Source organism: Tachyglossus aculeatus, chromosome 5 (assembly GCF_015852505.1).
Source record: "Tachyglossus aculeatus isolate mTacAcu1 chromosome 5, mTacAcu1.pri, whole genome shotgun sequence".
NCBI lineage: Eukaryota > Metazoa > Chordata > Mammalia > Monotremata > Tachyglossidae > Tachyglossus > Tachyglossus aculeatus.
The window spans coordinates 49,278,885-49,291,613 of NC_052070.1; the positions used below are offsets into that span (position 1 = coordinate 49,278,885).

General features: G+C 55.6%; 1 protein-coding gene across 1 annotated transcript in view; it reads right to left on the reverse strand.

The window, feature by feature from the left end:
* Positions 1-12,729, reverse strand: part of CASZ1 (castor zinc finger 1) — an 87,826-nt gene that overhangs the window by 21,988 nt on the left and 53,109 nt on the right. The window contains exons 5-9 of the mRNA XM_038746624.1: positions 12,123-12,191; positions 8,233-8,323; positions 7,928-8,092; positions 4,122-4,294; positions 1,929-2,800 (exon numbers count right to left, since the gene is read on the reverse strand). Of these exons, the coding sequence (XP_038602552.1) occupies positions 1,929-2,800; positions 4,122-4,294; positions 7,928-8,092; positions 8,233-8,323; positions 12,123-12,191 (1,370 nt within the window). The remainder of the gene's footprint in view (positions 1-1,928; positions 2,801-4,121; positions 4,295-7,927; positions 8,093-8,232; positions 8,324-12,122; positions 12,192-12,729) is intronic.

Below are 12,729 nucleotides of genomic sequence, written 5' to 3' on the forward strand. Positions count from 1 at the left end.
ACTCTGCTATAGTGTACTCTCCCAAGCACTTAATACAGTGCTCCGCACACAGTAATCACTCAATAAACACGATTGATTGATTGTGGCATTTGTTAGGAGCTTACTATGTTTCAAGCACTGTTCTAAATGCTGGGGAAGACACAAGTTCATCGGGTCAGACAAAGTTCCCATGTGGGACAGGGGACTGTTCCTGTCCCACATGGGGCTCCCAATCTAAGGAGGAAGGAGAACAGGAATTGAATCCCCATTTTACAGATGAGAAAACTGAGGCCCAGAGAAGTTAGTTGACTTTCCCTAGGTCACACAGCAGCAACTGGTCAAACCGGGATGAGAACCCAGGTCCTCTGACTCTCGAGCCCGTGCTCTTTCCACTAGGCCACACTGCTTCTCTAGTTGTTCTATAAACACTGGTGGGGAGAATGGTGATGATGACGATGAAGGAGATGTAGAGGAAGAAGACTTGAGAGGACAGACAAAGAAAGCTTCAGAATGTGAATGGAAGGAAACCCAGGCCTGAAGAGAGTCAGAGAGAGTGAAAGGAAAGGGGCAAGTGAAGATTGCCCAAGGGGTAAAGAAAGCAGGTAAAGACTAAAGACAGTAAGCTTGGTAGGCAAGACAGCGTTGCCTACCAATGCTGTTATAGTGAACTCTCCCAAGCACTTAGTACAGGGTTCTGCACACAGCAAGCACTCAATAAATACAATTGATTGATTAACTGATTGGGAGAGAGGAGGAAGGGGTGAGGGGAAGCAAGCAGAGAGGAACAGAATCCAGCAGTAGAGTTGGGGTTTCTGGGGGTCAGGGGAGCCAGGGCAGGGTTCCCTGGGCTGTAGGAACTCAGGAGAAGAGCCCAGCAGGAGATTGGGGGCGGGGGGGAGCGGGAGGAAGGGAGAGCCCGACTTTTCTGAGGGAGGAATCAGGCTTGAAGAACCAGCTTCATTCCCCACACTGTCTCCTACTTTGCTCCATTTCAGGATTTCATCAGTTTTGCTCTGAGCAACCTCCCGCATCCACTCTCCCTAGGGTTGCTCTGTCAGTTCAATAATAACAATGAATACAGAGGGTGGCATTTGTCAGGGGCTTATTCTGTGCCAAACACTGTACTAAGCACGGGGGTAGATGTACTGCAATCAGATCAGATCCAGTTCTTGGCCAGAATGAGGCTTATAGCCTAAGGGAGTCAAAGGAGATTCAAGCCCTTCCAAAGCCTCAGAGGACCCTGTTCTGATCTGGCTGAAAGAATGGCTCTCCTTCTGATTGGGTGCTCTATGGGGGCCAGGATCCCAGCCTGATTAGCTTGAATCTACTCTGGTACTCAGTACACTACTTGGCCCATAGTAAGTGCTTCATAAATACTCCACAATGAATGCATCCCAGCCCTGTGGGGAGTCCAGAGGCCCGGGGAGAAGCGGTCTGATCTCCCGGGGGGCAGCAGAGGAGCTGGGAAGGGCAAAAGAGACAAACACTGCATCTCGAGAGCATTTTGAGAGGAAATTCACTCATTCAATCGTATTTATTGAGCTCTTACTGTGTGCAGAGCACTAAGTGCTTCTGATGTTCGAGGGGGATGCAGAACAGGAAAACAAAAACCACCCGAGAGAAGAGAAGCTGACAAAGTGGAAGGAGGGAAAGAGGGGGAGAGGAAGGGAGGCAGCCATGTGCCTCACTACCCTTCTCCAGGGGCCCCAGGGGAAGGGGCACCAGCCCTGTCCCATCCCTGCCCCTCACAGATCAGTGCCAGGAGTGGGGTTCCTGGGTCCTCCTCCCTGCCCGGCACTCTCATCCCCTCAGTCGGCCTCAGGCCAAAGAGCTCCCAAGACCCCTCTCCTTGACCCTTCTCACAGAGGCAAGTCCATTTGGGCCCCAGCTGGTGGCCTGCCTGATTCCACCCCCAGGCCCCAATTTCTGGCCCGGCCGCGGGCGCTCACCTGCTTCGAAGGCGGCCGTGGGTTTGAGCGCGGCGGCAGCCAACCGAGCCATCATGGGGGAGATGAGGCCCTTGCTGGCAGAGATCCGCTCCATGATGGAGGCCGCGGGCACCGGGGAGGCCAAGGCGGAAGCGGCGGTGGGAACGGGGGCCGCCTCACCGGTCCCGGGGCCCGCCGAGGGGGGCACGTCGGCAGCCCCGGCCGAGGCGGCACCGGCCGTCATGGCGCTCATGAGGTGGGCGGCCCCCACGGGCAGCGCTGCGCCGACTCGGCCGGGGAGGATGGGGAAGAAGGGCCCCGAGGTGGGGATGCCCGAGTTGGAGAGGGCCAAAGCCAGCGGGAGGTTGCTGGGCAGGGCCTGGGCCAGGAGGCCCGGGGTCTTGCTGCTGGCTGGCTTGGTGGCAGCGGCGGCGGCCGGCGGGGCGGAGGCGGCGGCGGCGGCCTCGGGCGCGAGGAGGGAGGCGGAAGACTGCTGGCTGGTGGGCGACGCGCTGAGGCTGGAGTTCTTGCTGCTCATGGCCGAGAAGTCGACGAGGTCGTCGTTGCTCGACTCTTCCTGCTCGTGGTCCTTGGCGCCCAGCAGGGAGGCGGGCAGGCCGAGCACGTGGCCCGAGGAGCGGATGTGCCGCCGCTCGTGCTTGCGCTTGTGCGAGGTCATCTGGCTGGTGGACGTGAAGGTGAAGCCGCAGCCGGCCCGGATGCAGTGGAAGTGGTTGGTGGCTTTGCTGTACACGCAGCCCTCATACTTGCATTCCTCATACTTGTAGAACTTCTTGAAGCCGTCCTTGGCGTAGGCATCATCCTTAATGTGGTAGCTCTTGTGCTTCTCGATATCACACTTGTTCTTGAAGGTGAAGGTGCACCCGGGGCGCCTGGGGGAGGGACAGACACGGAGGGGTAGGCATCAGGGGGTGGCCCAAGGATGGTCCCCCACCTCCTCCTCCTTCTCCTTCCTCCCCCCCACCACTGAGAAGCAGCGTGGCTCAGTGGAAAGAGCACGGGTTTGGGACTCAGAGGTCATGGGTTCAAATTCCGACTCTGCCACTTGTCAGCTGTGTGACTCTGGGCAAGTCACTTAACTTCTCTGGGCCTCAGTTACCTCATCTGGAAAACGAGGATTAAGATTGTGAGCCCCACGTGGGACAACCCGATCACCTTGTATCCTCCCCAGTGCTTAGAATGGTGATTTGCACGTAGTAAGCACTTAACAAATGCCATCATTACTATTATTACTACCCACTGGGGCCATGGGAGGCATACGGAGAATTACCAACAGGGGTTGGATGGGGACGATCCTTCTCCCTCTGCGGGGAGGAAACTGAGTCAAAAACTCCTCTTCCTCACCCTTCCCTCCCTCAACCTTTTAGTAGCAAGGCTCTGGGGGGGTCCAAGGGCTGTCTCCTCCTCCTTCCCCCAACCCAGGCGTCCTTGGAGGCTTGGAAAGACCTAGAGGAGCAGTGTGGCCAGGTGGAAAGAGCAAGGGCCTGGGAGTTAGAGGACCTGGATTCTATACCCTGGACTACTACGTGCCTGCTGTGTGACATTGGGAAAGTCACCTAACTTCTCTGCACCTCAGTTTTCACATCTGTAAAATGGGGATTCAATTCTGGTTCCCCTTCCTATTTAGATAATGAACACTGTGTGGGACAGGGACTGTCTGAACTGATTATCTCTATCTTTCCAAGTGCTTAGAACAGTGCTTGACACAGAGTAAGTGTCTAACAAATACCGCAATTATTATAATTATAATATAACAATATTTTATAATAATAATGATGGCATTTATTAAGCACTTACTATGTGCAAAACACTGTTCTAAGCACTGGGGAGGTTACCAGATGATCAGGTTGTCCCACAGGGGGCTCACAGTCTTAAACCCCATTTTACAGATGAGGTAACTGAGGCACAGAAAAGTTAAGTGACTTGCCCAAAGTCACACAGCTGACAATTGGCGGAGCTGGGATTTGAACCCATGACCTCTGACTCCAAAGCCCGGGCTCTTGCCACTGAGCCACGCTGCTTTCTGATGCCCTAGATTGGACGCTCCCTATGAGCGGGGAACATAGTTTACCAACTCTATTGTATTGTTCTCCCCAGCACTTAGTCCAGTGCTCAATAAATACCATCACTCGATGTCTCTTCGCTTTCCTGCTGGTGCCCAGGGCCCTGCCAGCCTCTTTCCTGTCTTCTCACCTGCAATGGAAGTGGGTGGTTTTCTGCCCATAGAACTGGCAGTCCACCGTGCCACAGTCCTCAGTGGCCCGGAAGCGCTGGAAGCCATCGTTGATAAGCTGGGTGTTCTTCTTGTGGAAGTTCTCGTGGGTCATCACGTCAGACGTGCTGGTGTAGACCTTGTTGCAGCCCACCTGCCCCGGGGGAGAAGGGGCAGCTGTCAGTTTGGGGTGGAAATCAGTCGTCCCACCAGCTTCCCTCCTCCCTGACCCAGACTGAGCCCAGAGCCAGGTTGAAAGTGTGTGGAGCCACCTCCCTCAGCTTCCATCCACCCAGAGGCCCTACTGAATCGCACGAGTGGCAGGGGGAGTTCAGCCGGTGACAGGCTGAGAGGGTGGGGTCTGTGGTGAACAGATGCTCTGTTCTTGGCCTTCTGGAGGTGACTCGGAGCCCACCGAGGGCTCCTGAAGTCTGGGTTTGGTCCACCACCACTATGTTCCCTGGGCCCCACTTTGGGTTCTTTTGGGAATTTAATTCTTTCCCAGCAGCCCACCGGCCACTCCTGCACAGGCACAGGATCACCACGCAGGCCCGGCAGCAGTCCCCGGAAATTTGTTTCGGGCCAGAGGCCAAAGCCACAGGTGGGGCTGGGCAGGATGGGGCTGGCTGCCCATTTTCAGCATGTGCTGGGCTCTCTGGTGACAGTCTCTTCTCCTCCAAACTCTACCCAGCAAATGCCCTGCCCCAAGGGACCCGGAGCACACCACCAAACAGAACCCACAAAGACCTCAAACTACCCTTAAAGACTGGTCTTTCCCTACCTGTGTGGCACATTCGTGCTGGTGGAGGGAGTGTCTGTGTGGGGCAGGCAAACCACCCCACCGGGAGGTCAGTTATTTATAAAAAGGAAGCTTCCAGAGGGCAGGGCTGGGCTGTGGGCCTGTTATGAGCAGCACCTGACATACTGTGGGAGCTCAAGGAATGAATATTACCCAGCAACGCTGCCATCACCCCTGAAAGTGCCACTCCCCCCACCATCCCCACCCTCACCACTACTCCCCCCCAAGGTACCCCCGCCCACCCTAGGTCCTTGAAGGAACATGGCAGAGGGAGAATACAGTAGGTTAGGTCCGTGGTCTCCTGTGTGTTCACTGGCCCCATGAGACCACCCAGGACCAGCTGTTCACCTTTTCCCCTCATGCTGCAGGGCGGGAAATCGTGTTGGCAGATGGGTCCGTTCCCCAGTGCTACCGCCCTCCCCCCCACACCATACCACACCACCACCCAGGGCTTGGGCAAAGTGGGCAACGTTGCCATATTGAGTAAAAAACTAGTGGAATCTGAAATCATCATCGTGGCTGGGGGGGTGGTGGAGGAGGGACAGGGCCTGCACCATCTCAGAGTTTGAGAGGGCAAAGCCCCCCTCTCCCCATGGCCCAGGTTGATTCAAACAGGCCATACCAACCCCCCTGACAAATACCCAGAAACTGGAAGAAGAAAAAAAAAAAAAAAGGACAAAGAATCTGCTGCTCTTCACAACCGAAACGAGCTCTCCCCAAACCTGACACCTTGAAAAAGCCCAGACTCTGCCCAGCATTAAAACAAAGAATTAAACAAAAACCTCCTCAGGAATCATGCGCAATGTGGCTCTTGGTGCTAAAGCCTGAAAAATGTCCATCTGTATAAACAGCTAACTGGATTTCATCCGCACCAAGTATGGACATGGGAACAACCCCACCGAGACCGGGATGGGTCAGATCCCGACGGGAACAACGGAGCCCGGCTGGGCCCCCACCTGCTGCTCTACCCCAGCTCTCTGAAGTCAGAGAGCAAGGAGACCCCACCCCAACTGCCATCACCCCCAGGGCTCTGCCTTCTTCCCCTGCTTCCACCTCCTATTCATTCATTCATTCATTCAATCGTATTTATTGAGCGCTTACTGTGTGCAGAGCACTGTACTAAGCGCTTGGGAAGTACAAGTTGGCAACATATAGAGACGGTCCCTACCCGACAATGGGCTCACAGTCTAGAAGGGGGAGAGAGACAACAAAACAAAACAGGTGGACAGGTGTCAGGTCATCAGAATAAATAAAAATAAAGCTAGATGCACCTTATTAACAAAATAAATCTCCCTCAGCAGAACCGGGCTCCTCCTCACCTGAGATAGATCTGCTCCTTTTACTGAGAAACAAAGTTCATTTCTCGCTCAGGCTGAGGGTCAAGAGTTCTGTAGACGGGGTAGGTGTTTGGGGGGAACCCGACCTTGGGGTTCTGGAAAGCCCCCCAGGTCTGTGCAGGGAAGGGCTAGGAGATTTCTGAGCTTTCCAGACCAGGTAAAGGACTCTCCAGGGTCCGGTGGGATGGCCTCAGAAGTGGCAGGTTCTCTGCTGAAGCCAACCAGGGCTGATTGCCAAGCCCAGGTGATCCAAATGACGGAGCAATTTATCTGGTGGATTTCTACCCTACATGCAGTCCAATCCATCCAGGTCAAAGACTCCCCTATTGTAGAGGCTTAGTGGAAAGAGCCCTGGCTTGGGAGTCAGAGGTCATGGGTTCTAATCCCACCTCTGCCACTTGTCTGCTCTATGACCTCGGGGAAGTCACTTAACTTAATAATAGTAATAATAATAATGATGGCATTTATTAAGCACTTACTATGTGCAAAGCACTGCTCTAAGCGCTGGGGATATAAGATTATCAGATTGTCTCATGTGGGGCTCACAGTCTTAATCCCCATTTTAACTTCTCTGTACCTCAGTTCCCTCATCTATAATATGGGGATTAAGACTGAGATTCCCATGTGGGACAACCTGATTACCCTGTATGTACCCCAGCGTTTAGAACAGTGTTTGGCACATAGTAAGTGCTTAACAAATACCAACATCATCATTATTATTATTATTATTATTGGCATGCAGATGAGCCAGACGGGCTACAGGCCCCAGGGGAGGTGGGGGTGAGCTAGCCCACAGCTCTCTCCGTGGCCCCAGTTAGGGTGAGTGGGCTCAACCTGGGCCCCTTGGGTTTACAGGTCTCCCAGCGGGGCACCCCTCCCATTCATTGTGGGCACTCCTTTTCTGAACCGGTGGAAGCATCTAAGGGGCTCTGGTCTCCAGCCAGCTCCTGGGGTCCAGGGCTCAATGCACCACCCCAGACCCAACTGACAAGTTCCTCCCTTACCTACGTCCCCCCTCTCCAAGAGCTCCCTTCAGCCGGGGAGCCTGCCCGGGGCTGTGTCCTGGAATCCCCTGGACACGTCTGGGAGTTGCTGGGAAGATCTGTGAGGGAGCGGCTGGGAGGCATCTGAAGTCCTATCAGGCTGGGGTGGGCCACACTCTAGCCAGGGGAAAGGCAAGGCCTTTCCCACTTTGGGGTCTGGCAACTCCAGGCAGGAGAGACCAAGCATGAAATCTTGGGCCAGCCCTCCTTGGCCCCCTCCAGCTCCATGGTGAGGCTAGGAGGCACCCCGTGGCTTAAATCGAGGCTCATTAATATTAGATGGGCCCGGCTTTGGGCTACAAAGGGCTTCAGGCCCATGGTAAAGGGCAAGCTTCCCGCTGGGAGAACTTCTGCTGAGGGGGGAGTAGGAGGCAGGTCAGTGGCTTTGGACAAAGCTGGCGGCCGCCTGTCTAACAAACAAGGGCCGGGCAGGGGGGCAGAGGAAGCCAGAGAGGGACCGGCCCTCGCCTGGCCTGCCTCGTCCAGGATGGCTCCGTTTTCCTGTCCACTCCGAGTCCGGGAGGCCTAGCTGGGGAGGAGAGGAGGAGGAGGCGGGGAGCGGTGGGCAGGGTCAGGGGAGGGATGAAGGCTCAGATGTTCCCAATCACCTGCATGCAGTGATAGTGTGTGCTCTTCCCATTGAGGTGGCAGCCATGGTAGTAGACGCTGCAGTCATCCAGAGGGCTGAAGCGCATGAAGCCGTGCTGCAGGGAGTTGTCCCGCTTCTTGTGCATGTTGTAGTGCCGGATCACATCCTGTTTACTGGTGAATCTCTGTGCAGAAACACGGACGGGGGACGTGAACCGCTCTGAGAGGACCGGCAGGGAAGGTTTCTCCCCAGCTCCTGGAGATTTCGGCCTGGGAACCTCAGGGAGGGCCAAGCCTCTCCCCAGGGATCCCCCTCCCCGCTCACCTGATAGTTGCATTCCGGGTCGAGGCAGTGGTAATGCTCGCGGTACTGATACGCGCAGTGGATGTGGCCACAGTGCTGACTGCCAGAGAACCTGCCGGGGGCCAAAGGGGAGAGCCAGGTGAGACCGGGTGATCCGACCCCCAAGTTCCTTTTCTTCCCAGGCAGGGCCACCTTCTTCCTCCTCTTTTCTGCCCTCCCAACTGCCCTCCATGGTGGCTCCAGCAACCCCCATCAGCTGGGGATGGAGAGGGGTAGGGTCTCCAGTCTGCCCTCAGCCACTAAGGCTGCCAACCTGCTTCAGTGGGCCAATGGCCCACACACTTCTCCCCAGGCGTGGCTAGGGCGTCAGGGTGGGCAACTTAACCTTTCACTACCATTCATCTGGTGCTACTCCTTATCACCTCCCTCTGCCCTCCCTCACCACCACACCCCTAATAATAATAATAATAATGTTGATATTTGTTAAGCGCTTACTATGTGCAAAGCACTGTTCTAAGCACTGGGAAGGTTACAAGGTGATCAGGTTTCCCCATGGGGGGCTCACAGTCTTAATCCCCATTTTACAGATGAGGGAACTGAGGCACAGAGAAGTTAAGTGACTTGCCCAAAGTCACACAGCTGACAATTGGTGGAGCCAGGATTTGAACCCATGACCTCTGACTCCAAAGCCCTTGCTCTTTTCCATTGAGCCACGCTGCTTCTCTTCCCTGCCCTGCCCTGCCACAACCAAAGGTTCTGGAAGCTGTGTTGGCTGCTCTGCTCAGACAGACTGGCAGAGGATTGGGAGGAGTAAAGTAAGGGGGCAGAAGGCAATGGCAATCCAGAAAGAGAAGCAGCGTGGCTCAGTGGAAAGAGCACATGCTTTGGAGTCAGAGGTCGTGGGTTCAAATCCCGGCTCCGCCACTTGCCAGCTGCGTGACTCTGGGCAAGTCACTTCACTTCTCTGTGCCTCAGTTACCTCATCTGTAAAATGGGGATTAAGACTGTGAGCCCCCCGTGGGACAACCTGATCACCTTGTAACCTCCCCAGCGCTTAGAACAGTGCTTTGCACACAGTGAGCGCTTAATAGATGCCATCATTATTGTTATTATTAAAGAGGAGGTAGGGGGAGAGAGTGCGAAAGATGGTGGTGAGGGAGGGAGAGAAGGGGAGTGGGGCGAGGGGAAGAGGGAAGAGAAAGAAAAGGGGAGAGGGAAGGGAGGGGAGGAAGGAAGAAAGGAAGGAAGGGAAGGAGGGAACGATAGGCAGCATTGAGGAGAAAATGAATCGGAGATGGATGGTTGGACGTAGAGCTGGAGCTGAACAGGGCTGACGGAGGCCCTGTCAGGGATGCTGAGGACTTGGGGTGGAGCAAGCCTGGGTAGGGGATGGAGAGTCCTGGGGGGACCCGGGGGTGGAATGAAATGGCGAGAAACCTGAGAACCTGAGAAGAAGGTCTCCTGGGGAAAATGAGAGTCCGGAGGGTGTGGAATGGAGCCTCTGCCACTTAGACAGAGAGGGGTTGGGTGGAGCAAACTGGGGAGCAGGTCAGGGATCGAAGAATGGGCAGCTAGTTTCTTGGGAGAAAATGTGAGCCGGGGTGTGGCGGAGTCTCAGGAAGAAATGGGTCCAAGATCATCTCCTGAGGGCCAGCTGCCCCCTGGAAGGGTCCTTCAAACTTATAGGCCCCAGCCCAGGCCCTTCCTCCCTGTTGCCCTGGTGGGGAGCTGCATGTGTGTTAGGGAGGGGCTGAGGGCCAGGGACTGAGGGGCCAGGGACAGAGCCATCCTGCAAAGCTTTTACTGACAGGAATCGAAAGGGTTAGATGCATCCCGAGCTTTTTCTGACACTTGAAACAGTCCAGAGTTATGAATTTTTAAAGCACAGCATCTGTTTGGCTTCCTGCCGTGGGGAGCTCAGTCACCCGGCTCACAAGCCCACAGCCCCACCCACCCCAGCCCACCCAGGCCTCCTCATCCTGAGCTCCCCCCAGGTCCCGCTCCCCAAGGGACCCTGCCTCAACACCACAGTCCCGATGGGAGACTACCCAGGAATTCCAATGAACCCACAGACAGTAAATAAATAAATACAGAGCGATAAATTAATACATGTGACGATTAAAACATACACACATACACATCACTAAGAGTGTGAGCCCAGCCAGTGTTTACAGACTTGTTTCCCTCTAACGATGATGTGTGAGAAGAGGAGAGAGGGAGAGAGAAAGCCCCAATTATATGGGGGAAACCCACACGCAAATAAATATTTAAGCTGGAGCTGCCAAAAGTACCATCTGCTGGAGCACTAATAATAATGATGATAATAATAATAATAATAATAAAAGAGCAAGTCAGAAGGGGTGAGATGAAAACTGAGGAGATACAGAGACACACACATACATACCCACATTCAAGACAGAGTGTTAAAGAGACAAGAAGAAGAAAAGAAAGAAGGAGACCTAAGGAGGACCTGAGAAGGTGAGCGGGAGAGGTCAAAGATAGAAAGAGACACTGAGAAGGACAAAGAGAGGCAGGCAGAGATGAGAGAGGCAGGCAGTTGGAGACAGAGACCACAGGAACCCTCCTCTCCCGCTGCCCCCGCCCCCTCCCCATCGGCCCAGGGGCTGGCCAGTGAGAGTGACTCCCCTGTGGCTCCTTGGCAGTGGCTTTGGTGAATTCATTAAGCTAATTGTGTGGCAGACACCCGCCCCCTGCTTCCCCCACTCCCCTCGGGCTCCGCTTTAAGTTCTGCAAACCGCGGGCAAGTAAGAGGGAAGTGGCTGGCAGGGCTGGGGCCAGAGCAGAGGGAGGGCCGGTGGGCTCCTGCTCAAGCCTCCCCGGAGCCCGCTGGGCAGGGCTGGCTGCGGGCAGTGTTCTCAGGGGGCAGGGAGTGGATGGAGTCCCTTACGGTGCACCACCTCCAGTCTGGCCCCTGGGGACTGGGGGGGATCCCCATCTTTCAGGAGTTGAGCCGATACAGAAGCTACCCTGACCACTGAGGGCCCCCGCCCAGGCCTGGGTGCCGCCTTCCGGCTCCCGAGGGATTTGGGAATCTCAACTCAGGCAGGATCTCCCATCTGGAGCTTCTCCCGGGGCTGGCTGCAGGACGAGGAGTCCACTAGACTGCAAGGTCCTTGATGGTGGGGATCATATCTGCCAGCTCTATCGTACTGTCCTCTACTGAGCGGTCAGTTCAGAGTGTTGCCCACAGTAAGCATTACCGCATGGCATAGCGGATAGATCGTGGTTCTGGAACTCAAGAGGTCAGAGGTTCTAATCCCAGCTTCGTCACTTGTCTGCTGTGACCTTGGGCAAGTCACTTCACTTCTCTAGGCCTCAGTTACCTCATCTGTAAAACGGGGATTGAGACTGTGCGCCCCAAATGGGACAGGAACTGGGTCCAACCCAATTTGCTTGTATCCACTCCAGTGCTTAGTACAGAGCCTGGCAAATACTACAATTATTATTATTATTAATAGATTGCATTGGTTGATTGAGTTGAGCCCCAGGCTCCTGCTTGTACCAGGAGCCTGCTAAGACCTTTGGATAACGCAGACAGCCTCTTCCCACCTCCCTAATCCTCAACCTGGGGCAGCGGCCACATGGAGGGTCTCCCAGCTGGGCTTGCCTTGGGGGTCAGGGGTTCAGGGCCCAGGTTGTTCTCTGTCTTCTCTGACTCTCCTGCGTGAGGGGCTTCTGAAGCTGGGCAGGGCACCAGGGATCGGGGTTGTCCTGGGCAGGGGGGTCCTCAATGTTTCCCCTCCCGAAGCGGGAGTCAGGGTGGATGGCAGAGGGAAATGAAGGCCTCAGTGCAAATGACCGGTGGGTGCATTTTGCCCAGATAGACAGATGGAGAGACCCCCTGACCGCACCCTCTCCCCACCACCCCCTTCCCTCCCCGAGCAGCCTACCTGGCAATATATTTCTGGTAAATATTTACATCTTCGGTGACAGCTGGTTTGTCTGTGGGCAATCCGTTCCTGGTGAGAGACACACAGGGCATAGCGGGTTAGCGGGCAAGGGGACGGCCCGGCTCCCCGCCCTGGAGGTTCGGTGTTGGGGGGGGATTCTGGCTCTGAGTCGCCCGCCCCTCCTGCCCCCATCTCTGTCCTCCCCTTGCTCTCTAGTTGGGGAGGGGAGTGCTGAAGGCTCACCAGGGCCCAGAGGCCAGTGGGGATGAGGTAGCCTCCAGGCTGGGCTTGTGGGACACGGGGGTGGCCGAGGCCATTAGGCAGGCTAATGACACCTGCTCAGGTAGGACCCGGGAGAGAGCTTCTGGCAGGTATGGGGCTGGTACCCTTGTTCCTGAGGGCCCTGGAAGTGGGGACTCTGGCAAGTGGCAGGAAGGTGGCCCAGTGGGAAGAGCACGGAGTCTAGGTCCAGGGCCGAGGGCCGGCCCAGGGGGGTGGAGAAGCCCAGGCCTCGTCCAGCCCAACACAGAATCCCTGATGAGATCTAGAGCCTGGACGGATGACCCTGCAGGCTCTCTCTCTGCCCCAGCTCACTTGGACCGGTGTG